Source organism: Vipera berus, assembly GCF_964194415.1.
Source record: "Vipera berus genome assembly, chromosome: 12".
Taxonomy (NCBI): domain Eukaryota; kingdom Metazoa; phylum Chordata; class Lepidosauria; order Squamata; family Viperidae; genus Vipera; species Vipera berus.
In genome coordinates, this window is record NC_138215.1 from 17,205,901 (window position 1) to 17,233,879 (window position 27,979).

A 27,979-nucleotide genomic window follows, 5' to 3' on the forward strand; every position below is an offset into this window, starting at 1 on the left:
TTAAGGTTTGGGACATATGGAGGAGCTATAGTAACCACAGCATTTCTGGAGATAGGTCTGTGTTGTGTTGGAGTTTAGGGTCTCCCAAATGCCACTAAAAGAGAGGGATCCGTTGGAACTAGGTAAGGAACTGTGGAAAAGAAGAGATGAGGGGTTAATAGCAATAGCACGTAGACTTGTTGACCACATAGTGCTTTACAGCAGGGGTCCACAATCTCCGGGCCGTGGACCAGCACCGGTCCACAGCCTGCGAGGAACCAGGTCACGCAAATAAGCAAAGCCCCATCAGTGCATGTGTGGGATTCAGGCAGTATGTGAAGCCACCCCTCTCCCAGTCCGCAGAAAAAACCATTCTCCACTGAACTGGTCCCTGGCACCCAAAAAAGTTGATGGTTACTGCTTCACAGCCCTCTCTGAGCAGTTTACAAATGTTGGCATATTGCCCTCAACAATCTGGGTCCTCATTTTACCAACCTCGGAAGGATAGACGGATGAGTCAACCTTGAGCTGGTCAGGATCGAACTCCTGGCAGTGGGCAGAGTTAACCTGCAATACTGCATTCTAACCACTGCGCCTCCACAGCTCTCCACGTTCTCCAAAATATGGTTCTCCAGTCTCTAATTTTCCACGGATAATGCTGACATTGAGAATAGGAGAACCCGTCTTGCAGATCATCTCAGTTTTTTTTTAAAAAAAACCCCAACAACAAATGTAATGTGGAAATCTGTTCAGCACTTGATAGATTTGCAATGTTTCTTTGCGGAAATTAAATGACCGGCTGTTAGAGAACCATTCAAGCCACTACAAAGTTGAGTGTTGATTGCTGAGCTGTTGTGTTTTTTTTCCCAAGGCAAAAGGGTGCCATCTCATGGTCATTTAAAAAAACGGATTTTAAGAAAATAGAAGACCACATACACAATAGTCAAGGGATTTCTATGGCTGCACTGATGCCAGTATTTCTAGAATACAGTTTTCAAACATGGGATCTCAAGGGATCTTGGAAGCTGTTGATGATGAGTTAGACTCAGCTTTGCAAACCAATGCAGGAATTAGCACATGATACGTGTCTACCATGACAAAAGCTTTTCCTATTGCCCTTGACCCGAAATCCATTCCACATGACAATTAAGGTTAAAAGAAAAACAGAGAATATCATCCTAGGTGTCTACTAATGCACAGAATCAAGCTATTGAAGAGGCATTGACCCACACGTCACTGGTAATACTTTGTCCTTACCATCTCCTACTCCCTCTTGCTGGTGGAAAGATCAGTGCGCCCTACTCTCTGCAAAGTTGTGTTGAAGCAAAGCAAAAAGAATCAGGTGAAGTTTCTTTCACTGTGTATATCACATGTGCTACACAAAGAAGCACTCACCTGCCAAACAAATCTTTGCAGCATTCATGCAGAGAGTAACTGGTAGAGTTGATGATGGTATTGCTGAAGAAGTCCAGACAGTCAGGGACATCTCTGGGCACATAGAGGATTCCTGTGGGTGGGAAATTCAGAGCTTGTGGGGAAAGTCGCACCTTTGCTTAAAGAGAAAGGTAGTATGGTGATTCCTGGCCAGCCAGTGGATCTGGCAGCTGAGTCTGAGGAATCAGATGATGATGATGAAGGGCCTGGAGTGTCATTAGAGTCAGAGGAAGGCTCTGAGGAGCTCCAAAACTTACAGTCGGACGAGGACCCTGGCCCCTCTACTCGTGCTCAGGCCGAGACACAGCTGTGCTGGGAGCCTGAGTTGGATTAGTGATGAAGCAAAGTTGGGAGAAATCTAGGATGCACGAAAGCGCCGGCAAGAGAAGCGAGTAGGACAGAGGAATGCAATGGGGTGGCTCCAAAAGCGAAAAAGAAGGCACTAGGAAGCCACACCTTGGCTGAATTATAAAAGGGAAAGTGTGGGAGGTGCTGATTGCCAAAGGCAACCGTTCTTGTTGAGGATGGAGTTTCTGTGGACTGTGTTTGTTTGCCTTGGACATTGACTCAGGTCTGTGAGAATCAAAGGGGTTGTTTTTTTTCTTGTGGTTCCTGCCTGTTTCTTGGAAGAGGGGTTTCTCTTTGTGAGCATAACAAGGACTCACGTAGGCTGGGAGAGAACAGGAAGTTGCCAACTTGCGGGTCCAACCCACCAGACTGTATTGTTGCAAAGTGAAATGCGTGCAGGAAAACATGAGCCTGTGCTGGGAGAACATAAGAACCTTATATGGGTATGTCCCTCAAGAAGCAAGAATTATGTTCAACTGGACGGAGCTTTAACTTTAACCCTGTTTCCCCACTATCCTCCCCCAGGGAGGGGAGGTTATTCCCAACCCACCTGCAATGCACGCATTGATTAGGGAGACGGTGGCTCCGGTGATCAAAGCTCGTAGAACAATGCTGGAAAATTCACTCTTGCGTTGTGGTGCCATCGAAGCTTCATGTTAAAAGAAAAGCAGATGGAACAGGGTCACATGAATGTCGATACTTTGGAATTGCTCTTCTCAGGACCAAACCATTTTGGTAACTGAGAATAATCAAGCCCATGGAAGGAGAGGTTGGGATGCTTAAGCCATAGAGGACGTAGCTATGGGGCAGTACATTCCTTCCCCGCCACTGGCAGGAAAGAGTCCTTTTCTCCCACTATGAAGTCTTCATGTTCCTCACTGGTTTGTTGACTTACACAAGCCACCCAACATGATCCCAATAGAGCTCAGGTTGGCAAATCCACACAGAGCAAAGGTTAAAATGGTTTCAGCTCTGGGCTAAGGAGAGAGAGAGAGAGAGAGAGAGAGAGAGAGAGAGAGAGAGAGAGAGAGAGAGAGAGAGAGAGAGAGAGAGAGAGAGAATGTAATCAGTGTTGTGATAAAGAATAAACCCACCACCCATTCATCCCTCTTCCAGTTGGCATCTTCCAGTTTGCCTTGCTCAGCACTTGCTGCTGGCTATGCAAGCAAGGATAGTCAAAGGCAGTGTTTTTCAACCTTAAGAACTTTAGGATGGGTGGACTTCAACACTCAGAATTCCCCAGCCAGCATGGGGAAGTTGCGATCCACACGTCTTAAAGTTGCCAAGGTTGAAACGCATTGGTCTGAGAAGAAAAGTCAGCCAGAACTTTTGTTAACCACATGCCAAACATGCCAAAGTCCATGACTTTGTTTCTGAGATTGCTCCCACCAAATCAAGAAGATTTGGGTAGTAGGGTAGGTGGGCTTGGAGGAGAAAGAGCAGTGCCCACAGGCTTTCGTTTCCATACAGTGTTATGACCAGGGTACTTACCGAAATCCACTGCTTTTGAGAACCATCCCACTCGGGCAGACCTGTCAGGCGATTGTTTTTGTATGTTGACAATTGCTGGTAGGCCACAAATTCATTCAAGAAGAACTTGATTCCCACCATCTCAGCAACCAGGGAAGCATCTTCCCAGCTCACCCCTAACAAGAAGGCTAAAGGCATCAGGACGTAGGAGCAGATCAGCTGAAAGACAGAAGGCGATTCTTCTAAAAGCTTTGTAAGTAAAGTGCTCAACTAACTGATCACGACTGGTCTCTTGCCATATTTTGACACCCAATAAATGTCTGGCACCTGCCATGGTTTCCTCTCTGCACATCCATTGGCCCTTCTGCTCCTGAGCTCCCTCCCCCTCCCCTTTGCTAAATTCGACAAAGAACTAGTTGAAGTATTAGAGTTGCACAATGCAATCGTTTTTGACCATTAGACACCAGGAGATTGTGAGTGTGGGACACAGTTTTTGCATTCTCTTCTTGTACTAGCTGCTGAAACAAATGATGGTTGAAAACTGGGCCAAGTGCATGCCTTAAATCAGGGTACATTTGATACTTGCCAATTTCATAGTTACTAGGGAGCACGCTCAAATAGCAGTTGGGTGTAGAAACCCAGAACTAGTAGAAGACACAAAGTGGCCTTCTTCTACCAGAGGTGGTTCTGGTCAGGCTGGGGATATCACATCCCGATAATTTAGCTAGCCGACTTCTCGTGCCTCTTGATGTTTTCACCATCCTGTCATAATCAGCTTGGGTGTTTCATGGGAGATACCTGGAAGGAGAGTTGGGGCAAGTTGACCATCCCTCCTAGCCAACTGAGGGCAGCATTGATGAATGCCAGCACAGCCAGGAAGGCGATGAGGTTGGCTGCAATGTTGGCCACCAGCCCCACAGAGACAGAGGCACCGTTGCCAGCAGCTTCCAGAATATTCTTTTCCTCCCTGCAGGATTGTACAAAGAAAGAAGGAAATGGAGAGATGATCCAGAACCTACCTACCTACCTTCCTTCCTTCCTTCCTTCCTTCCTTCCTTCCTTCCTTCCTTCCTTCCTTCCTTCCTCCCTCCCTCCCTCCCTCCCCCCTCCCTTCCTTCCTTTCCCCATCTTCCTCCCTCCCTTTTCTTTCTTTCTTCCTTCCTTCCTTCCTTCCTCCCTCCCTCCCTCCCCCCTTCCTTCCTTCCTTCCTTCCTTTTCCCTCATCTTCCTCCCCCTTCTCTTTCCACCTTCCTCCCTCCCTCCCTCCCTTCCTACCTACCTACCTTCCTACCTACCTTCCTTCCTTCTCTCTCCATCTTCCTTTCTTCCCTCCCTTCTCTCTCCATCTTTGTTCCTTCTTTTTTCCTTCCTATCTTCCATCCCTCTCTCTGTTTCCTCCCTCGCTCCTTCCCTCCCTCCTTAAATTTGTTGCCCATATCTTCCTAGACAACTGAGATACATGCTGAGAAAAGCACGCTGAACAGGGTTAGGGCCAATCTAATCCCACCCGGAGGCGATGGAGTTTCAAAAGGCAGGCACTGGGACAAAGAGGTCTTGCTAGATGACATTCTTTAATTGGCGGGACCTGGACAATGGCCCTCCCGCCTGTCCAGATAAAAACAGTTGGGGAGTTGGAGCCACAACGTCTTCACTTTGTATCTCTCCAATCTCTCCCCCCCTCCCCAGCTGTGCTTGCCACCTTGGTCTTCTCCTCTCCTTTCTCCACTTTCTCCTTGAAACCTACTTCCCAGATCCTTCCGCAAGCCGTGGGAATCGCGTGGATTTTAGCTGCTCTCACCCGCAGGCAATTTTGATGCCTTCGCGGCTTTGGAATTTGGACGTTTCCACTTCTGGGTAGACAAGTTTGGCCATAGCTAAAGCAGAAGGTGCCGCCATCACTGAAGCTGCGATCAACGCGGAGGCATCAATCTGCAAGAAGAATTACAAATTGCCACTGAAGAGTTGGCAAATATGGTGTTCTTTAATCCAAATATGGTGTTCTTTAATCCAAATATGGCGTTCTTTAATCCACCAGTATTAACGCTGGCATTTTGTGGATTCTTTCTCTTTCCCAACAGTAATTTAAATGTTTTCCAGGCAGTTAAAAAAAAAGTACGATGTAAATAATTATATGCTCAGTCTTCCAATCAGCTTTCTAATCAAAAGGCGATTAGCTTACTGGGAAATACAGAACATTTTGCCCGGGCTTCTACAGTTTATTGGAATATGATACTGATAATACCAAGTCACACATCACGAGATGGCCTTTTACTACAATATTCCCCTCCCCCGATAAAACAACTCAGACCAAAGGCCAGATTATAATTACAATAAAATAAGATTCAGCTTTACACTGAATTGCAGAAATAGTCCAAGCAGATTGCCTTTGTCAAAAAATGGTTTACTCCAGTCCATGTCTTTTAGATGTTCCTCCAGTTCCCATGTAGCCCGATCAAATCCCTTTTCTAGACAACCTTCATCTGATTAAATGAAATTTACCCCAAGGTCTACACTTAGGAAAGGCCCAAGGAATGTCCCAATAATGTACTCATAGGCCATCAAATATCCTGGTTCAGGAATCATGAACGCATTTGTAATCTGCCATGGATGATTCCATATCATCTGCGCAACAGAAAATGATGCTGTGCAGACACCGCTGTTGATATTTATTTTCTTGTACAGTAAACTCACCCCCACCATCAAAGTTGGCATCAGCCAGAACATAAAACAACTGAAAGAAGTCGTGCCAGATCAGAAGACGTGGAGAGACTTGGTCCATAGAATCGCCAAGAGTCAGACACAACTGAATGGACAACATCATCACCAGACTCACCCCAAATGAAATGTATGCACCCATCACACTACCAGCAATGGTGGCAAAGCCACCTGTCATTACAGCATGGACTTCTGAATGTGTCATGTCCCCCAGGTAGGGGCGGATGAGCAGTGGGGCTTCGGTCTGGAGGACAAAAGATAAAATCCAATAGTAGCGTTTTACCAAGACATCTGTAGTCCCCAGAGATATCTCTCAGAATTCTGTTCCTCAGAAACAAGAAGGACATAGCATGATTTGATGTTTTGCTTAAACAAAATACTCAGTTCTGGGGTATGCAACGAGAAAGAGAGAGTGTCCAGATTTGTGATTGTTTCACATGAAAAAAAGAAAGAGTAATTCATCCGAATGCACGCCTCCCTAGTTTTTGCGCTTCAGAATCAAAAGGTAATCCAAATGTTAGCTAGATCTGAAGTCTGCATTTCTTTAAATGCTGCAATGCATAATAAACTCAAGAAATGTTATATTGAAGCGGGGGGAGGAAGGGAAAGATGCGTGTTTTCAGAGAAATGCACTCAAAAGTATGTACCCCCTTTCCCAGCAGTTTTTTTCCAAATCAGAAAGAAATCAGAATGGAAGTTGGTTCCCTCTCTTGTTCAGAGAAGGGAAAGTTGACTTGACCAAGGACATCCATGGAGGAAGTCAAGAACACTTACCACTTACCATCCCCACAAATATATTCCCCACCACACTCAGGGATTCAGTGGCTGCTGTGCCCATTGTGATTTGCAGGAGCCAGGACAACTGTTAGAAGAAAAGGTTGGAGAGTGTGAGTTGGAGGACACTGGCAGCCTATGGGTCATTGTTCAGAATATCCTAGATTTAATCTCTTGCTGATTCATTTGCCAATCTGGCAGCAATGACACATCCTTAGCTATGGGACCATAGCTCAGCGGCAAGCATATGCTTTGCCTCCCAGCAAACCTTAAATCCAAAGTCTGATCCATCTCGGTAGGATTGAGGGATTTGAAATCCTGAAGAGCTCCTTCCAGAAGGTCAGTCTCTAGACAATGACCTAGATGGAGCAGTGGGGTCTGACTTGGAATGAAGTCCACAGACAGCACAGATGTCACAGTCAATAGAATTAACCCTTCTGCCTGTGTTGCCCCCATCTCGTGGTGCTTTCCACTCATCCACAAAGATTCCTTGATGCATTTTGAGATAGCATCTTCCATGTTTTTCTCCCTTCTTCAATCTCTGATACCCTTGTTGCCTCAGCAAAGTCACACTTTTGTTTTGCACTGCCTACTTCATCACAACAGCATCACACACCCCTTCCTTGTAAACTATCATGTTGTGTCCCTTGCATTAGCACTTCCCAGTAGTGGAAGAAGTAATATTACTCTCTTTGGTTTCCTTATAATGTATCTTGACCTGTCCAGGTGCCTTATGAGCAGATGTATGTCATGATCAATATGCTGTTTAGCTCCATTAGGGAAATTATAAGCTGACTTCTGAAATCCTAAAACTCAGCCTTACCTTCAGGATGATAAACTGCATGACTCCCAGGTAGTAGAGGATGGACATCACACAGCTGAAGAAGACAACAATGGGCAAAGCCTGGAGACAGATCAGAACAGTGTGCATTTTTAAAACAGGGCATCTGCCGCTCTCCAGATGTTGCTAAATGACAGCTCCTGTCAACCCTAGCCAATAAGTTTAAAAAGGTGAAGGTGAAGGTTCCCCCGCACAGGCGTGCTAGTCGTTTCCAACTCTAGGGGCTGGTGCTCATCTCCATTTCAAAGCCGAAGAGCCAGCGCTTGTCCGAGGACATCTCCGTGGTCATGTGGCCAGTATGACTAGACACCAAAGGCGCACGGAACGCTGTTACCTTCCCACCGTAGTGGTCCCTATTTTTCTACTTGCATTTTTACGTGCTTTCGAACTGCCAGGTTGGCAGAAGCTGGGACGAGTAACAAGTGCTCACTCTGTTACGCGGCACTCGGGATTCGACCCGCCAAACTGCCGACCTTCTTATTGACAAGCTCAGCGTCCTAACCCACTGAGCCACCACATCCCTAGCCAATAAGATTAATAATGACTAATTGGATGTAAGGATCACAGCCCTCTGTTGTAGTGCTTGCATACAGGTCATATGGCTTGAAGAGGGAGAATATATTTATCTAAATTCACCTGAAAGGCAAAACTTTCTTGGATCAGTTTCTCCCCAAAGACAAAGCTGGATCCAGCGGTGGTATAGTTAAGGAATATCTGAAAGGGAAAAAATATTAGAAGGAACATTCCAAAATAGAGTCAGGTTCGTTTTTTAAAAAAAAAAATTACGGCACACCTATGATTCAACATGAAGGATCCCTAATAATTTGAGCAGCTTTTTGATCTACAGAAGCTTAAAGTCAAATTCAGTGATAATTACGATAATCACCCAAAGCCGTTATCCCTGTTGCTCAAGAACCTATCTACGTCTTCTCCTTCCTCACTAGATCTTGTCATCATAAGCTGGGCATTGTCTTGTTCCGGTTGATTTGGCTAATGGTTCAAATGGGACCTTTCTGAACTGAAGCCACTGGACATGAGACTTGAAAGGTGGGATTTTGTCCCTGAGGAACATGGGATATAACATCTTCAAACACTACTGTCAAGGTTGAATTGCTAAGATGCTTGCTAACCTCTGTTGCTACTCAACTTGCCATACAAATGGGGTGGTGGTGCTGGTGAGGGAGAGCCTAGGGAAGAAACAGAAGTTTCAAGAAGCCGTCCATGGACCATGAGACCTAAGGTCACAAAAGCAGGTGTCTGACAGAGAAATAGACCTTTCCCATAACAAACCAAAGGGATGTAATTGGACAGGTTGAACACCTGGTGGGCGGGTGGTTATGAAAAGCTATTGTTAACTAATTAGATTTTTGCATGGGAAAACTAGAGTTGATTTTGCTTCTTCAGTGCCAGAATGTGTATTCAATAAAGATGATCTCTTATGGCACCTCAAGACTGTAGAGTTTCTTCAATATCGAGTACGCCAGCCAGACGTTGACAACTACTATACCATACCTGAATCTGATTGCCCAGCCATTGGAAAGCTTGAAATCCAGGTTCAGTTCGGATAATGAAGATTCCAAGGACAAACTGTAGACCGAGGCCCCAGAAAACAGCCCTCCAGGATACCTGCAATCCAGGACATTTTGTGAACATCTAGACCCATGAGAGACAGCAGGTTTGCACACTGGAGAGATGGAAGCCTTGGGGTTCAGCCTCGTTGATCTTTACAACTTGGTAGCCAAATTCCCAATGGTGCTTTTCCAAAAGGCAAATGGGTTTTGTTTTTCCTTGAAGAGCTTTCGCTTCTCATCCAAGAAGCTTCTTGGACTCATGTCAGAACTGAAGAAGCTTCTTGGATGAGAAGCGAAAGGTCTTTAAGGAAAAACAAAGTCCAGTTGCCTTTTGGAAAAGCACCCTTGGGACAACCATGACCTGGATGACTAAGGATCTCCATGGACATTCAGTAGCCAAAGAGGCCAAAAATTGGAAAAAAATCAAGCAGTGCTCAGCATCACCTTAACTCAGACTCTCCTAAGGCTGCAGATTGAACCAAGTTCCAGAGGAACGGTTGGGTGTCGTCAATGCACAAATGACTTCTACCTAAGCCAGGGGTAGGGAACCTTGGCTCTTTTATGACTTGTGGATTTCAACTCCCAGAATTCCTGAGTCAGCATTGCTGGTTCAGGAATTCTGGGCATTGAAGTCCACAAGTCACAAAAGAGCCAAGGTTCCCTATCCCTGACCTAAGCCAACATCGTTTATAGACTGCTCTGAAAAGTGAGAGTGGAGGTAGAGTGGGGGGGGGAAGCAGCAGCAAAAGACAGCCTGTTATACTGAATCTTGGTTAGATTGAAGATTGTAAGCTAAAGAAAACCACGGTCCTTACAGCCATGTGATGCTTGGAGAAGAGAAATAACAAGAACACCAGTACGCAGTAACCTCCCAATGAGACCAGTTGCTCTTTCCTTTGGGACACGTCCAGAACCAACCATGTGATCAAAGCAATCAGAAAAATGGCACACAAAACCCTAGAGAATTACAGAGGAGGCACATTAATAGGTACTTGATTAAACATTCGTCCGTGATAAACCATTTATTAAATATACATTCAAGATAAACCTGTGAGTGGAAAAAAAGGGGTGGGGGAACAAAAGATTTGGGATATAAGAAAAGTCCTTCTTTACTGGGGCATCAGGCTTGCAATACTTAATTTATCCCATCTTATTTTCCAGAATATTGATATTTATATTCTGGACTACAAGAATATTTATATTTTACTTACCTGGCTGAGGATCCTAGGGCACAATCCATTTTTAGCCTTTTTTTGGTCCACTGTATTCTGTTTACGTTCCATCACTTGGGTTATTTCTTTCACTGTATCGCATTGCACGGTTTTGTATTGTCTTTATTCCTCCATGATCATAGATTCATAGACTGAAAAATCACCTTTAAGGTCGCCTAATCTAACCACCAACTCAACACTCTTAAAAAATGACAATCTAATATCTAAAAGAGCAGAGTGGAGACTGATTCTCCATGGCTTCTTGCAAAATATGAGCCAGCAGTGTGCTGCAGCTGCCAAAAAAGCCAACACAGTGCTAGGCTGCATTAACAGAGGGATAGAATCAAGATCACGTGAAGTACTAATACCACTTTACAATGCCTTGGTAAGGGCACACCTGGAATACTGCATCCAGTTTTGGTCACCACGATGTAAAAAAGATGTCGAGACTCTAGAAAGAGTACAGAGAAGAGCAACAAAGATGACCAGGGGACTGGAGGCTAAAACATAGAAGGAACGGTTGCTGGAATTGGTTATGTGTAGTTTAATGAAGAGAAGGGTGAGGGGTGACATGATAGCAGTGTTCCAATATCTCAGGGGCTGCCCCAAAGAAGAGGGAGTCAAGCTATTCTCCAAAGCGCCTTATGAAGGCAGAACAAGAAGCAACGGAGGGAAACTAGTCAAGGAGAGAAGCAACCTAGAACTAAGGAGAAACTTCCTGACAGTTAGAACAACTAACCAGTGGAACAACCTGCCTCCAGAAGTGGTGAATGCTCCGACACTGGAAGTTTTTAAGAAGAGACTGGATAGCCATTCGCCTGAAATGGTATAAGGTTTCCTGCCTGAGCAGGGGGTTGGACTAGATGACCTCCAAGGTCCCTTCCAACTACTACTACTACTACTACTACTACTACTTCTTCTTCTTCTTCTTCTTCTTCTTCTTATTATTATTATTATTATTATTCTTATTCTTATTATTATTATTATTATTATTATTATTATTATTATTATTATTATTATTATTATTATTATTATTATTATAAAAAGCCCCTGACCTTAAAACTGACCTGTCCAGCAGATCAGCCCCTTACCATTTCAGCCACGGCCAGGCCTTCTGACAGCATTTCCTGCAAGAGCTGAACATCTGGATAATCTTGGCTCCCAAATATTTTTTGACTATACTATAAGCTAGGAAAGCCAGGGCCAGGCTTGTTAGAATGATCAGCGCCAAGGCTCGTTGGTAGTCCAAATAACAAGCAGCAATGAAGTAGGCCAGGTAGCCTAAAATGAGAATAGCAATAGCAATCAGCACTTATATACCGCTTCACCCTGCTTTATAGCCCTGTCTAGGCAGTTTACAGAGTCAGCCTATTGCCCCTCAACAATCTGGGTCCTCATTTTACCGACCTCGGAAGGATGGAAGGCTGAGTCCACCTTGAGCCGGTTAGGATCGAACTCCTGGCAGTGGGCAGAGTTTGCCTACAATGCTGCATTCTAACCACTGTGCCACTAGATAGATAGATAGATAGATAGATAGATAGATAGATAGATAGATAGATAGGTAGATAGGTAGATAGGTAGATAGGTAGATAGGTAGATAGGTAGATAGATAGATAGATAGATAGATAGATAGATAGATAGATAGATAGATAGATAGATAGATAGATAGATAGATAGATAGATAGAGCAATAACAATAGCCCTTAGACTTACTGTATATACTGGTTCACACTGCTTTACAACCCTCTCTAGGTGGTTTACAGAGTCAGCCTCTTGCTCCCAACAATCTGGGTCCTCATTTTATCGACCTCAGAAGGATGGAAGGCTGTCAGGATCAAACTCCTGGCTGTGGGCAGAGTTAGCCTGCAATACTCTACTTTAACCACTGTGCCAACAAGGCTGAAGGCATTGAACCTCAAAACATCAAAGTATTGAACAGCCCAGGGTGTCAAGTCATCAGAAACCACCACAACTAGGGTTCAGCTGGTCCATACTGTTCATTTAGACCGATGCCATTCTCAAAGGTCTGGGGCAGAAGTTCCAGCACCAGCTGGAATACAGGTAGTCCTCTATTTATAGCATTCATTTAGTGACCATTCAAAAGTACACTGCCACTGGAAAAAATAGTGACTTACAAGTGATCCTTACACTTGCCTCTTCACGGTCATGTCATCAAAATTCAGGCGTCTGGCAACTGACGTGTTTTTAACAGTTGCAGCTTCCTGGGGTCACGTGATCACCACTGGCAACCTGAGAGTAACAGACTTACCTGCACATAAGATGGCTAAAAAGACCTTGTGGAATAATTTGCGATGAGTCTTGCAAAAACTCTTTGCTTTAGAGAAAGGCTGAGCCACATTCTTGAACCTGCTGAAAGGCCAGTCAAGAAAACCAACATTACAGAACATCTAGAAGGGATCTTATACGTAATTTTGTTGAGCCCCATTTTAGGTATTTATGATGATTAGATTAGATTGCCTGCATGTTTCAGTGACTGTGTTCTGCAAGCTGAATCTGTTTGACTTGTTTAGATCTTGATGAGACAGGTAGCTAAAGATCCCATCACCAGTGAATGCCATCTATATCAGCCCTTACCAGCAATGTCCCTACTGTGTAATTACAAGGGTCTCCAAACTTGGCAAGCCAGGAATTCTGCGAGTTGAAGTCCACAAGTCCACAAGTTGCCAAGTTTGAAGACCCCTGGTGTTAATAGCTTAACCTCCAAAGATCTGGTTCAACCCATCATTGTAACATATTTGGAGAGCCATTAAGCATGGCTTTCCCAAAAGGCCTTTAAGGATGAGTAAAATCAGGGTCTTTCCATATGGAACCACATCAGCTTGATTAATTCCATTACTTCATTCTTCTTTTTTATATCTCACTACATTAGTACAATAAACTGCTCAGAGTTTCTGGAAATGGAGCAGCATATAATCGATAGTAATAATAACAGACAATATATCCAATTGTTCTTTCCTCCTTGCAAGAGTTGGGATGAAAAGACAAACTAGGATCTCAGATTAAGGCTGCCCTCAAGTGTTTACAGAGGATTACACAAAACAGCAGTTCTAAGAAGGGAAAAATCTGGGGATCTTATAATTTTAAACAACAATTGACTGTCCAGCTGAAACAACATCCCCACATTTCCTTGGCCATCCATATTTAGTACCTCCCAAAATGACTCTTCTGCACAGGGTTTTCTTCCGAAATCTCAAGAGATGGTGCTTCCTTTCCATTTGTCTCTGATTCCTGACAAAAAACACAGACACGATTACCATCTTTGAGAAAAGGGCAGAGGACAAAGCTAAGGAGAGGGAGGAAAACTTACTGTATCCTCAAATACTGGGTTTGCCAAGCCCGTATCACCGTTTTTAGCTGAAACCTTGTCTTCGTCCATTGTCTTGTGGTTCTGAAGCTGTTATCTCCGCCTTGGTGTGTTCTGGAAGAAAAAGGTCCACTGTCAGCTTGGCAAGTTGCACCCTGGAGCATCTTCCTGTTGTCAGAGCAGCCACAGTCACACCCCTGTTCTTCCCAACCTCCCTCCCCCAAGCACTTCAATCTTATAATCCTAGTTCCAGGTAGAGTGCGTCTGTCAATGGGCCACAAAGATCTGCAGGGGACACAAAGCTGATGAGTTAATCAATTACTTGACACTCACTATTTCAACCGAGCGTATGGGATGTCAAATTGGTTGGGCCTTTGCTATCACCAAAGTGCAGGTCTTATGCTCAACCAACAAGATGCACTGTGATTTCTTCTACGGGGTTTCCTTTCACATCTGCAGATAGCAGCAGATCACAAACGAACCACCACCGTTTTGCTCTCTGGATCCTTCCTCTAGGAGAACCCCTTGTCTCTCAATCCCTCTTCTAATTCTCTTCCCAATGTTGACAGTAACTCTACCCATATCCATTGTCACTACCTGATCAATAATTCACAGCAAAATCAATCTCTGCCCAACTTACCCTCAGAACGAAGAAGAAGCCTTTTTCTTACCACTTAAATCTTAAAAGACCAGATCATAAATCAGTAATCAATTAACTGCATAGTCCAAAGACCTGGAGATAGAATTAATTAGCCCATAAAAGCCCTACTCCTCCGCATTCTCCCACGCCTGCGAGTTTCCTTGTGTTGCAGCATTCCGATATTTCTACCTACCTGTTTCCAGGAAGAACTTCATTTTTTTTTCCTCCTGGGAACTGAGAAGAAAGATCCCAATCCGGTCAAAGTCAAAATCCATTCTCCAACAACGACAAGGAAGGGGCGGTGAGGATTTAGTAGATTGCACAAAAAAGATCTCCCGGAGGGCTTGCTGGAGACTTGTTAGTCCTCCTGAGGACCACAGATTTTTGATGTCCCTCAGATAGACAGCAAAGGGACCCTACTCCTTAAATAAAGAGCAGGTAGAAATGGAGAAGACTATCTAGAGCAAAATGCCAATGATACATTCAAGCTAGGGCAGTGATGGCGAACCGATGGCACGCGTGCCAGAGGCGGCACTCAGAGCCCTCTCTCTGGGCACACCTGCTGCCACCGCTGCCAGCTCACGCAGGTCCATTAGGCCGCCACTGGCACCCGGAGCAGCAGCCCCACCCAGCACAACAGAGGCGAAGCAGCTGGCTAGGAAGCTCGAACAGAGGTGGTAGAGCATGCCCCCATGCGCTTGCTGGCCTCTGTGTGCAGGGGCTGATGGCATCAGGCAGAAGCTGCCCCTGCCTCACCTTGCTCTGCAGCAATGGCACCCCTGCCCTACCCCCTGCCTCTCCCCACAGGACAAGCCTCCTGCCCACCGCCCCACCCACCAGAACCCCCCCCCCCGGATCTTCCCCAATCCTGCCCAGCCTCCACAGGCATCCCCTCCACGAGCAACATCAAGGTGGCCACACCCACCCCAGCCAAGCCCACTCAGTCTGACGTGACCCCTGCAGCCAGGCCCATCCAATGTCCTCCCCCCCCCAGGCCACCACAATGCTGATGCAGCTCTGGCACTTTGTGATAAATAAGTGGGTTTTGGGTTGTGGTTTGGGCACTCGGTCTCTAGAAGGTTCGCCATCACTGAGCTAGGGGTCAAGAGCAGAGAAGGGCTAGAATGGGTTTCAACATTTTAGCTCTCTCTAGCTTCTTCAAGTCATATTTTAGGCAGAGCCTTCAGTGTAATGCAAAAAATCATCTCGATCTTTTCCTTTCAAGATCTCCCGTCTATGCAGGAGCAGTTAAAGGAAAAGAAAAGTTCATTCAGTGCTGGAAAAATGGAAAGCATGAAAAAATAATAATAACCCTGCCTTGATTTTATTCAGCAGAAGAAGGAATAGAAGTAGACTTTATCAGGCTTTCGAGATCCTCTTATTATAACCTACAACAATAAAGTGGAATTCCGGTAGTTCTTGCAATGCCTGGATCGCCTTAAAAACAAACAAACTGAAAACCCTGTAGCCCACTACAATGCCCTAATTTTAGACCGTGTGCTCAGCAGGACAGCTGCGTGCCCTATTGTACTCCTGGCAGTGTAAAACATGCTGATGGTTCATCAACAACCTTGGTGTTGCTCTGATGATAGTTACACATTAAACAGTGCAACTCTCGGATAGCTTGAAAATAACCAGAAGGGCAAATAAACTCGCCTGCGGTAGATTAAAGGCCAGGAAAGCTCAGAATGAATCTTCAACAATGGGCAATTCATTCACAAACTTTTTTTTGGGGGGGGGAGCTCTTGTGAGACTAGGTTGAAATTGCCATACCTCCAGATGAAGCATACACGTACAGTAAGCCCGGAGGAGAGAAGTCTAGTCTACAAGATCCCTTCAAGAGACAGATAAGAAAGGGGGATAGTTAAGAAGGAACTAAGTCATTAGGGAAACAAAGAAAAATGTCACCGGAACAGAAGTGAACAGAATAACTTAGTTGGAAAGGAACTTGGAGGTCTTCTAGTCCACCCCCCCCACCCCCGCTCAAGCCTAAGTCACTATACCCTTTCAGACAAATGACTGTCCAATCTCTTCTTTAAAACCTCCAATGTTGGAGCACCCAGAAGTGGATTGTATTAAGTGGATTTAATATAAATAAAGTTTCTGTTTCTGTTTCTGTTTCTGTTTCTGTTTCTGTTTCTGATTCTATTCTATTCTATTCTATTCTATTCTATTCTATTCTATTCTATTCTTTCTCTATTCTATTCTATTCTATTTTATTCTATTTTGTAATTCTATTCTATTTTGTAATTCTATTCTATTCTGTTCTGTTCATTCTCTTTCTATTCTATTTTATTCTGTTTTGTAATTCTATTCTATTCTATTCTATTCTATTCTATTCTATTCTATTCTATTCTATTCTATTCTATTCTATTCTATTCTATTCTATTCTATTCTATTCTATTCTTCTATGATGAGTCATACTTTTATTAGTATTCATACCTAATATTTGTCAGGCTTGTTCTGGGAGGCTGTGGCATGACAAATGAACGCCAGATCCTATGAATGAACAAAAATTGCACGTCGGCTTGCAAAAATATTACTTGGTTCTAGCTATTAGCATCAAAGGGCATTCAAGAAGATGATCAGGACCAACACGAACACGTAATCAGAAGCAGAAGAATGACCTTTACACTTTGAGATATTCACTCAAGGAGAATGCAATGCAGAAAAACTTCCTTGGGGAATTTGATTTGCACATTGTAGATTCCAACTGCATAACTATCAACTTTGGACAGTGGAGATAAGAAGATCTCTGCAGTATAAACCCAGCAGTTCCACTAGGGTTGATTTTACGTGCCATGATTGTCTGGTAGACTTTACGCTTGGGTGCCACCCAGTTACAAGGTTTCTTAGTCAATCTCACAACTCAGCCTTGTACATTTCCTTCACATCAGTACAGGTAGTTCTCAACTTACGACCACTTCAAATCCAATCTCCTGCCCAAGCAGGAGACCCTACCAGTATATCATTCTGGACAAGTGGTTGTCTAATCTCGTCCTAAAAGCCTCCAGTAATGGAGCAGCCACAACTTCTGGAGGCAAGATGTTCCACTGGTTAATTGTTCTCAACTTCTCACTGTCTGGAAATCTCTCCTTACTTCTAGGTTGCTTCTCTCCTTGATTAGTTTCCATCCATTGCTTCTTGTCCAGCCTTCAGGTGCTTTGGAGGATAGTTGACCCTGTCTTCTTTGTGGCAGCCAAATGCAAAGCTAGGCAGGCAAAATTCTGAAGGATGCAGAGGAAAAAAATATATCATTATAGGGATGGAAAGCCTCCATAAGCAGTGCTTCGGGACTCTGCACTCCTGTCTAAAAGCCATTGCCAGCCTCTGCAAGTCATTTAAAGGCTAGTTAGTTCCTTCCATCCTGTTCTTCAGCCTATTCACCAAAGGTGGCGCTGTGCGAGACAGGCACGAATCCCCACTCGAAGACGCCATGACGTCAGTGAATGTAGAAATGAAGGAGGTGGTTGCCGAGCTCTTTCCCCAGCGCCTGGGTGGCTCGCCGTGATCGTATAGTGGTTAGTACTCTGCGTTGTGGCCGCAGCAACCTCGGTTCGAATCCGAGTCACGGCAATGGTGCGGGTTTTTTTTTTACTTTTTTTCTTTTTCTTTTGTCTTTTTCCGCTTTCTAAATTCGCATTTCCGACATTTAACGACAAGCAAGCTCCCCTGTGCTTTTAAGAATTATTCGGAAGTAATGGAAAAGCGAAGGGCTCCTGCAAAATTCAAGTCACCAGGGTCGAGATGGAAAGCGGGCTCGGCGGTCCAAGCTGGAATCCGGTTCTAGATTCGGAGTGAATGTGCTTCTGAATGTGCATTTTGGGTGCATTTGCAGGAGGTGTCGTTGTAAGCTTGCTGGAGCACCCTAGGCTGCATTTTCGTTTTTGTTGCCCAGGAGGTGTGCATTTTGCTGCTTTTAAGATTATTTCACCCATTTAAGGCCAATGAACTCTTAGAATGCTTATAATTAAAAGATGTTGGTTTAATTGTGTAGTATACCCTAGGGAGATGACCAAGGGGGTGGGGGTGGGGGGTAAGAAAAACCGAGCGGGGTTTTTAATCACGCGAATTCATTGTGCCCCACTGTGGGGAAACCTGCTTCCTGAAACAGGCTGCGTTCACACGTTGCACCAAGCCCTGAGCCGACTGCAATTGGCTGAGTTCCTGCAACACGCCAAACTGTTATCAATGAAAACTAAGCAACCGCCAAGGACCGAGTTCCCCGGCCTAACGTCACTTGTGAAAAAAGGCACGCAGGTTTTACTCAGACCACGTTTTGAGTGAACACGCGTGTCTTTTTTCATAAGTGACGTCTGCTCAGAGCTCCCAGTTCGGAGTGTAGTGCCCGAATTGAAGTAGGACACGTGATCAACAGGCCTGTTTAAACAAAGGGCTATCCGATCACGCCTTGGCAAGCCTAAAATATTTTTCGGAATACACAGAATAAACAAAGAGGGGATCGTAGAGGTCTTCTAGTCCACCCCCATCCCCCAAGCAGGAGACCCTATATACTATTCCGGATAAATCAGGTAGACTCTATCTGCCTGTGGATTTGGCATCAACGTGCCTACAGGGGCCACAAATGAGCCCAAACACGTCTCCGTCTCTCTCTCGCTTGCTCACACGTTACTCCAACGCACCCTTAAAGAGAACGAAGTGCATTGAGTTCATTACTGTATTGCAGGGGTCTTCAAACTTGGCCCTTTTATGACTTGTGGACTTCAACTCCCAGAATTCCTCAGCCAGCATACGCTGGCTGAGGAATTCTGGGAGTTGAAGTCCCCAAGTCATAAAAGGGCCAAGTTTGAAGACCCTTGCTGTATTGTATTTAGGGCTCGCCTTGCCCTAGATCAGCGTTTCCCAACCTTAGGAACTTGAAGATGCGTGGACTTCAACTCCCAGAATTCCCCAGCCAGCAGAGCTGGCTGGGGAATTCTGGGAGTTGAAGTCCACGCATCTTCAAGTTCCTAAGGTTGGGAAACGCTGCCCTAGATAGCTCAGGCCGACCAGTCCAGCGAGATGGGACACCTGCTTGGGACTCAAACCTCCATCAGCCACTGCCGATGGCCGGCCACCACGGCGCTGCTACGCCTGCAACATCTGGCGGGGCGCCGGCTATCGCCACGCGCGCTTTCTTCTTCTGCGCGCCCTGCCTTGAGCAGAGGCTGAGCGCGGGGAGGGGAGGGGGGGGGGGCGAGAAGACCTCGAAGTTGCGAACTACATCTCCCGTCATCCCTCACCGAGAGCCGCCCGCCCGGGTCTGCCGGGCCTTGTAGTCCGGCAGCATCTGGAAGGGCTGCCGGCGCGAGGTAAAAGGCGGAAGATGCGGCTTTAAAGACGGCGCCGGCCGCTTCGGGCAGACCATCCAGGCCGGGCAAAGAGCGGGGAGGGGTCCGCGGCTGGGGGGGCTGGCTGGGGGGGCTCCTGCCCGGCCGACCACCCAAGGACGCATCGGCGGGGAAGGCGAGCCGGAGCAGGGCGCACCGTTTGGCGCCCGGGGTTCCGCGGCGGAGCGATCGAGCCCGGGATGGGGATGGGGGCGCCGGCTGGCTAGACCCGCGCCGCGCCGCTCCGCTCGGGCCGGGCCGGGGGTCGGCGGCGGGGACGGGGGGGGGTCGCATGATGGCGCGCTGGCTCCGCGACCGCCTTCTCTTCCGCAGCGCCAAGCCGGCGCCCCCGCAGCCGGACTACGCGGCGGCGGCTCCCGAGCAGCCGGACTTGCTGGCCGCCTACCGCCTGCAGCGCCAGCGCGACTTCGAGGATCCCTACCGCGGCGGAGGCTCCGCGACGCCTCCCCCCGCCTACCCCCGCCGCTGCCGATCGCCCCGCCGGCGGCTCGTCCGGGTGGAAGGAGCCCCCGGGCTGGGGGAACCGCCGGACCAGAAGGAGAACCAGGTCTTGCGGCCGGGAGAGGGAGGGAGGGAGGGAGGGAGGGAGGGGGACGTGGGGGGGCTGGGGAGGAAGGAGGACTGGAGATCCCCCCGCCGTGCGCTTCCCCTGCCCGGGGTGTGTGTGTGTGTGTGTGTGTGTGTGTGTGTGTGTAGGGGAAACCGGGGTAACGTGGGGAAGGGGCTTTTCTCCCGCGGAGGCGACAGAACCGCCTTGGTTCTTTGGGGTGGGCTGCCCCGGGACGCCCCAGCTTGAGGGCGTCTGCGTCCCGTTTGGGACTCAAACCTCCGTGGGCCACTGCTGAAGGCGAGGGTCGACGGAGTTGGTCGTCGGAAAGCATCTGGGAGGGCTCTCTGTCGTGTATTTTAGGTCCCCCCCCCCCCCCGGTGTTGGGGTTGAAAGGATGGTAAGTGGGCAAGGGGATTGCGTGTGTAAGGTGTGTTCGTTTGCTGTGTGTAGACTGGAATCCATGCATGGGTAGCGTCTTTTAGGGCGCCTCGGGAAAGCAAAATAAATGTGGGCATTGCTCAGTGAAACAAGTTAGGCAAAAAGAAGGTGGGAAAAATAACCCCCCAATTAAGACAGGGGTTTTAGCTATTTTGTTTGCATTTTAGAAAAGCCGAAAGCTCCTTCTGCATCCCGCCGTGGGAGCTGTATTTATATGCTTTAGTGGTGGGCCTTTTATCTAAAAACAATAAAATCCCTGGCCTTAGGTGCTAAATCTTTCTTGAAACACCCGTGCTGGGTTCACACCCCCTGCTTGCAGCAGCTCGAAGTGATGAGCTGGCGCTTCACGTTCACACAACATGCACTTCTTGTTCACACAATGTGCACAGACAACCTGGAGTTGCAACCTTCTTTTAGCGTTTTTGTAGATCTTTTTGGTTTGGTAGATTTTAAGGATCCTGTGTACAGGCCTTGCTTTTGAATGTACAAGCAGAAACAGGTGCTCCCTTGCTGTAGATTCTGCTTCCATTTTAGCAATAAATGAAAATATCTCTCCTTGGGTTGCCGATGAATGAAAAGGGTGGACAAGTGACTTTGCTTCTCGCTTAACTCTCAAAATCCTCCAGCACGGCCGGGGCAAAATAAATCGAATTGGACCTTCGGAGTTAAGGACATGGGTGCATCTTGGCTTGGCGGGGGGTGGGTGGGTGTCCTTCTTCCTTGCCCCCTACACAAATTTGCTATTTTTTTTTATTTTAATTCCATTCTCCTGCTATTCTCCTGCTACTGCTAGATCCATTAAAGCAGGGGTCTCCAACCCCCGGTCCATGGACAGGTAACGGGCTGTGGCATGCCGGCAACCGGTCCGCACAAACAAGCAAAGCCCCATCTGTGGGATGCAGGCAGCATACAAAACCACGCGTTCTCCGGTCCGAGGAAAAAACTCTCTCCACAGAACCGGTCCCTGGTGCCCCCAAAGGTTGGGGTCCTCTGCATTAAAGGGTCCTTTCCTTTTGTAGATAACCCTTCTGCAGGAGTACTCAGATCCATTCGACATGAGGGAAGAAACTCACAGTCAAGTGCAGGAGCAGCAGAGGGATAAAAATGAAGGCTACATGGAACCGTTCGAAGCTCAGAAACTGCTGGCTGGTAAGGGAAGCGTTCAACGGATAGGAGAGGATCAGTGGCGTAGCATGGGTTGTCAGCACCCGGGGCAATTTGCGCCCCCTAACCCGGTGACGTCATGGCACCGCCGAAAAGACGCGCCCCGCAGCGGCGTAGACTTTCCAAGAAGAGTCGCGCGCATGCAGGATGCTTCCGGGTCCCTCTCGAGGGCGGCTGAGCGGGGCTCCGACCTGCAAGAGCCGCTGCATTCAAGCTCGCACGTGAGCCCCGCTAAATAAAGCCACGCATGCGCACGAAGCTAGGCCAGCCGGCCGGCGGGTCCGTCTTCGCTCGGCCAAGCCTGCCGGGGCGCCTGCGGGGCGCTTGCGGTTGGCCTGAGCCTGGGCGGAGAGTTGGGCGCTTCTATTTATTTTATTCAGTTTATGTGGCCGCCCATCTCACCTGCCGGACTCGTTTCGCTTTGCAAGAAAGAGCAGCTCGAGAGCGGAGCCAAGCCGACTCTGTGCAGCCCTTGGGGCTCCCTGAGCAGCTCAGTGCGAGCGCGCCCCCCCAGATGTTGCGCCCGGTGCGGCCGGCCCCCCCTGCACCCCCCACGCTACGCCACTGGAGAGGATATATTGGTATTGGTAGCTCAGGGTTGAACTGTGGGGTCCTTGGTGCTCTCGGAGCTTGGTTGCTTGCTTGCAGGCGTTTCGTGACCCTGCTCGGTAAAGGAGGACTGTGGGGTCCTTAGTGTGTCCTTGCAGAGATTTCATGACGCAGGTAGGTAATATTATCAGCGGACAGATGCTGTTATCTAGTTGAGTAATGAAAAATCTGTAAGAAAACAATCAAGCTCAGAGACCACCAAGGACCCCACAGTCCTAGTCCTCTTCCTCTTTCCCCTTCTCCTTCTTTTTCCTCCTCCTCCTCCTCCTCCTCCTCCTCCTCCTCCTCCTCCTCCGAATGTTCTTCCAAGGTGAGAGTTGGTGTTGTGCTGCATGTACAACCCTCTTTTCCTCTTTGCGACCTAGAGATTCAGAAGGATGGGTCCAAGGAGGGACTGGCCACTCAGAAGCCTCTCCACCTGTATGACACGCCTTACGAAGCCCCTGAGAATGAAGCGGCTCCAGAGGTCCAGACTTCTTCCCAGCCTGCTGTCTCCTGTCGCTACTCGTGGTTGCCAGAAGAGGATGAGAGGCCTCCAGAGGAGTATGACCAGCCGTGGGAGTGGAAGAAAGAGCGGATCTCCAGAGTCTTCGCTGGTGAGCCTGGATAAGATGCTCCACCATTAGATTGTGCCCTGAAGACCCGGGAGAAGGATAGATGCCAAGTCCCTTCTCCGGCTCTTTCCTCCTCCCCCTTCTTTTCCTCTGTTCCTCTTTCTCTTCCTCCTCCTCCTCCTCCTCCTCTTCCTCCTCCTCGTCCCCCTCGTCCCCTCCCTCCCTCTCATGAGGCAGCTCGGCTTCGGTGTAAATCAGAGCAGGAATACAATGGAGGCCAAACCCCTTCCATCAATTTGTTCATTCCCTCCTGAAGCCCTCTCCCCCCACCCCCTTTGCAAGATACTTGCCCGCAGTCTACAGAATCCGCAGCTGATTCTCTCCACCTTTCTTTCCCATCATCTTGAGTGGGAGAAGCCCTGAGAACTGGACTCAACCCGGTCTTCTCCCACCCATGGTCACTAGGCTACCTACCCCTGGTGATCTCCTCCTGCTCTCTGAACATCTTCAGCCAGCCAGCCCCCCCGCCCCCTCCTCAAATTTTTCTCTTCTCTCCTGATGGCTCTCCCAGTGGAGATGGAAGGCATCAAGGACCTGCCGTGGCCTCCGCCAGTTGGACAGCTGGATGGTTCAACTCACCTGTCCGAACCCGAGAAACACCTGCTTCTCCAAAGCACCAGCTCCAGAGATGGTCCCCCGGGCCTCCAGAATGCCAGTCCCGGCACTCCGGACTCTTCTGCTTTGTCCTGTCCCCTGGAAGTCAATAGTGAGTAAGCTGGTTGTGTGAACAAAGGCGTTTTGTGTGTTACAGCCTTTAAAATAGTATCACCGAGCACGTAGGTTTTGGGCATAATGGCAACTGCACTATCAGCTATCGGTAGTCCTCGTTTGATGAACAGTGACTTAACAGTCATTCAGAGTTACTTACAACGGACCTCCCCAGCTTTATTTATGACCCGGTTTCAGGGTTCTGACAGCTGTGCCTCTCTCCCTGCAAACGACTGCATTTTAGATGCTTGGAAACAGCAGATATCCCTGCTCTGTGACTGTGGGTCTAAGTGCTTTTCGTCAGTTTTCAGTCTTTACTTTTGGTTTCTGGCAAAGGTTGCCCATGGAGTAAAACGGGTTCACTTAACAACCACTGCAAAAAGATCATAAAATCAGACGTGGTCACCTTGGTGACCCACTTAATGGCCGCCGCAACTTACAACGTAAGTCGAGGACTGCCTGTGCCAGATTCCCGTGGTATTTAGTAGCTCTGCCTCCCAGGGAACCCTGCAGATCTTTCCAAGGCCATCCAGGGCAGGTTTAGCCTGAACCTCCTTGACCTTTTAATTTTTCTCCACTTTTCTCCTCGTCTTCCCACCTTGATCTTTCAGAATTTCTGCCTGCCGACCTGGTCTCCTCTGCTTTCATTTGCAATCAGCAGAGTGACATCGCCTTGCCAGATTGCGTAGCTCAACTGGGACCGAGAGCAAATTCAGAATTTGCAGGAGACAGAATTGGGGCTTCATCCTGTGTCCAGAGGGGTCTCTTTGCAGGAGGGGGGGGAAAGTCACGTTGGTTGTAACCACTTATGCAAAGCTTCACACACACTCCTTTTTCCCCCCCACATGTGAGCGTCAGGCCCAAAATCAGGAGAGACACGCAGTGAATCTTCCTCACCTGTAGACAGACTCTTGCCAGGCTGAAGACTCTCCTATTTGGGAATATATTCTGGGAGCTATTGAGGAGGGTCTGTCTTCACCCTCTTTCTCTCACACATGATATCAGGGCTGAGTTCCTCCTCTGGAATGCACCCTTTGCTTCCTGGGAATCTGCCTCCTCACTGCATTCCATCACATCATTTGTGGACTTCCAACTCCCAGAATTCATCAGCTACCGTGTGTGGACTTCAAGTCTCAGAACACCTCAGTCACCGTATCTCAGGCCCCAAACCAAGAATGAGATGTGGCAATTCTTACCCAGCTGAGTTCTTTATTGTCCCACACCTATAGGCAGAATCTGGCCAGCCTGAGCACTCTCCTATCTGCCTCTACAGTATACTCTGGGAACTATTGAGGAGAAGCTGTCTTCACCCACTTTCTTTCCCACAAAATATCTGGGCTGAGTTGCCTCTCGCTCCTTTGGCATGCAGCCCCTCCCTCCTGGGAAAGTCACCTCCTCACTCCATTCTATCCCAACCTGTGATGTGTCCAAAAGGGGCGGGGCTTCAATTCTAACGATCCTCTTGATCCCACTGCAGATACCCCCTGTCTGTCTCTGCCAAATCCTCAGCTATATTTTTATCTCCATCTCATTCCCCACCTCCCATAATCCCCCCCTCCCTGGGGCCTGATCCTGCCTTTCACTCTGGTCCTGCAGCCGCGTCTCACAACTCCCGCTCCTCCTTTCACATTCCATTATGTGCTTCTGCTCCGAGGTGCAGCAACAACGATGAAAAACCCTGTGCCGGCCTGCATAGAGGGAAAGAGCGCCCCCTGCTGGCTGAGCCCGGAGGCTGGGGTGGCTTTTGGCGAATATGTCAATCCTGCGCTGCCACTAGAGAGCCAAGCGTAAGTAGGCTGATTTAGAGACCACCCACCTCACACACACACACACACACCCAGAGAGACCCCGGCCCGTATACAGGAATCTCTTCTTTGCATATACATATATGCATATGTGTTTGTTTGTTTGTTTTTGTTCTTTTTAATGGCCATTTTTAAAAACATTTTGTCCATTTTGTTTGCTGGAGTCTTTTTTGCTTGTATTTTTATTTTTATTTTTGGAAATTTGTATTTTAAAGTTTTGAATAATTTTTTTTAATTAAATTAAATTAAATTTAAAAAAAGAAAGGAAAAAGAAAGGAATCTCTTCTTTGCAGGTGGTATCATGGGACCTTGAGTCGGGTGGATGCCGAGAGTCTTCTCCGACTTTGCCGGGAAGCGAGTTACCTGGTTCGGAACAGTGAAAGTAGCCATAATGCCTTTTCCCTCTCCCTCAAGTGAGTGTGCATTTGCGAAAGATTCCTCCTGTCGGTAAGAGGAGGTATCTCAATTTTAAAAGCTGTGGTGACGCAGTGGTTAGAATGCAGCATTGCAGGATAACTCTGCCCACTGCCAGCAGTTTGATCCTGACCGGCTCGAGGTTGACTCAGCCTTCCATCCTTCCGAGGTTGGTAAAATGAGGACCCAGATTGTTGGGGGCAACAGGCTGACGCTATAAACTGCTTAGAGAGGGCTGTAAAGCAAAGTGAAGGGGTATATAAGTCTAAGTTCCTTTGCTATTAAGAGCTGTGGTGGTGGTGGTTAGAGTGCAGCATTGCAAGCTGACTCTGCCCACTGCCAGCAGTTCGATTCTCACCTGCTCAAGGTTGACTCAGCCTTCTGTCCTTCCGAGGTCGGTCAAATGAGGACCCAGATTGCTGGGGGCAACAGGCTGACTCTGTAAGCCGCTCAGAGAGGGCTGTAAAAGCACTGTGAAGCGGTGTATATGTAAGTGCTATTGCTATTGCTAAAAGGGAATGGCTGGCATCTTGATCACAGGATCTTCTCTCTCCCTAGGAGCAACCAAGGGTTCCTTCACATGAAACTCTTGCAGACTGAGGACAACAAATTTGTCTTGGGTCAGCACAGCCCTCCCTTCAACAACATCCCAGAGGTCATCCACCACTACGCCAGCCACAAGCTGCCCATCCAGGGGGCTGAACACATGTCCTTGCTCTACCCAGTCTCTACTCAGCCCTCCAATTGCCTGGCCGCAGAACAGTGACTTGCACTGAAGGACCCAACAGCCAGAGGCTAGAGGTGTGCATGAAGATCCCCGGTTGGGTGGACCATTTGTGGTCTACATGCCTTTGTTGCATGGAGCAGGCAGGATCCACCTGAGGTTGGAGGCAGAGGTCTGTGGATCCAAGAATGGTTGTATTGTATGCTCCATATTTGCCAACTCAACCACATCTTGCATGTTGGACTCAAAAGCATTCTTCAAGGGTGCCAGATCATCCTTCTCCATGTAGGGAGTGGTCAGTTCTGAGACTGACCTTGTGAGTGTCATCGAATCCGGTCTTTGGTGCCAGTGTCCACACCCTCACATCCTAGATTTGGAATTCTGCTCCATGCTCATCCATTCGTACCTCTTGGGTACATCTATTTTACTTCTTCACCACAGCCTAAGGCATTGCAGATCAAGAGTCTGCACAATCCAATATTGTGTCCGCCGACGTTTCTTGGGCGGCAGCTTGAAAGTTTGACGACAACAAGGGAAGGAGTAAATCAGCTAATGCTGGAGATGCCACTGTATTTCATCCCTGACTTTCAAAATGCCATTCCTCAACTGAGTTATTTATACATGTGTCACTCTTTAGATCGTGGTGGATTGTAACTTGCTAGCCAGCCAAGAAGCCCTGATCAACATAACTAGGTTTAATGAGATTAATTTTGGTGGGTTCCATCCCGTGATCGAATAAGGCTCTTTATTTTTACAGATAGAGAAGGCTGTTGTGATTTTTCAGCTCAGAGAATAGAGTTCTCTTAGATGTTTTTTTTACCTGACTCTCAGGATTGACGAATTTCTGCTGTTGCTGATTGGAGAGCAGATTCATTGAGAAGATTGCTATCTAGACTGTGATGGCTAATAGACTGGAAAACACAAAGGATTTAGAAAACAGAGCCCGTCTCTCGTCTCTCGGTGGTAAAACGGATGTTTGGTGTGCAAAGGTTGCAGATGTAATTCCCAGGAACTTCCACTAGAAAAGAATCAAGTTGTACTGTGATGTGGAAGACTTCTGCTGGATTGCTGGAGAGCTACTACTACTGACTACTACATCAAGAGTGTGGGCTAGAAGGACGAAGAAGCTGGCCTGGAAGAAGATGGCTTGTTATGGAGAGTCTTTGCATGTGGCTAGAAGCTGTTCAGTATTATGAATTTATCCAGGATGCATTGTGAAACTCTTGACTTGGTAAGGGTTGAGTTGTCTTTTGTTGGTTCCTTCAAACAAATAATAAAAACACAAAATGGCATAC

At 47.4% G+C, this 27,979-nt stretch overlaps 2 protein-coding genes across 3 annotated transcripts; one reads left to right on the forward strand and one right to left on the reverse strand.

Moving 5' to 3' along the window:
• On the reverse strand, positions 1-19,931 carry SLC28A2 (solute carrier family 28 member 2; the record flags this gene model as incomplete). Its single annotated transcript, XM_081337026.1, has 17 exons — positions 1-130; positions 1,375-1,486; positions 2,312-2,410; positions 2,657-2,738; positions 3,253-3,450; positions 4,030-4,198; positions 5,030-5,160; positions 6,065-6,190; positions 6,728-6,808; positions 7,544-7,624; positions 8,198-8,275; positions 9,074-9,187; positions 9,948-10,089; positions 11,435-11,624; positions 12,612-12,712; positions 13,512-13,591; positions 19,551-19,931. 17 exons carry the CDS (start codon positions 19,929-19,931, stop codon positions 1-3), a joined length of 2,295 nt encoding a protein of 764 aa, XP_081193152.1.
• SHF (Src homology 2 domain containing F) lies at positions 19,755-27,970 on the forward strand. 2 transcript variants are annotated; one of them, XM_081337397.1, is made up of 8 exons: positions 19,755-20,205; positions 21,666-21,795; positions 22,785-23,015; positions 23,545-23,739; positions 25,396-25,528; positions 25,840-25,959; positions 26,519-26,761; positions 27,516-27,970. In XM_081337397.1, exons 1-7 carry the CDS (start codon positions 19,930-19,932, stop codon positions 26,724-26,726), a joined length of 1,293 nt encoding a protein of 430 aa, XP_081193523.1. In that variant the 5' UTR covers positions 19,755-19,929; the 3' UTR covers positions 26,727-26,761; positions 27,516-27,970. The 2 variants fall into 2 exon arrangements, with proteins under 2 accessions (XP_081193523.1, XP_081193522.1); XM_081337396.1 differs by having other exon boundaries at positions 26,519-27,970.
• The last annotated feature ends 9 nt before the right edge of the window (positions 27,971-27,979 follow it).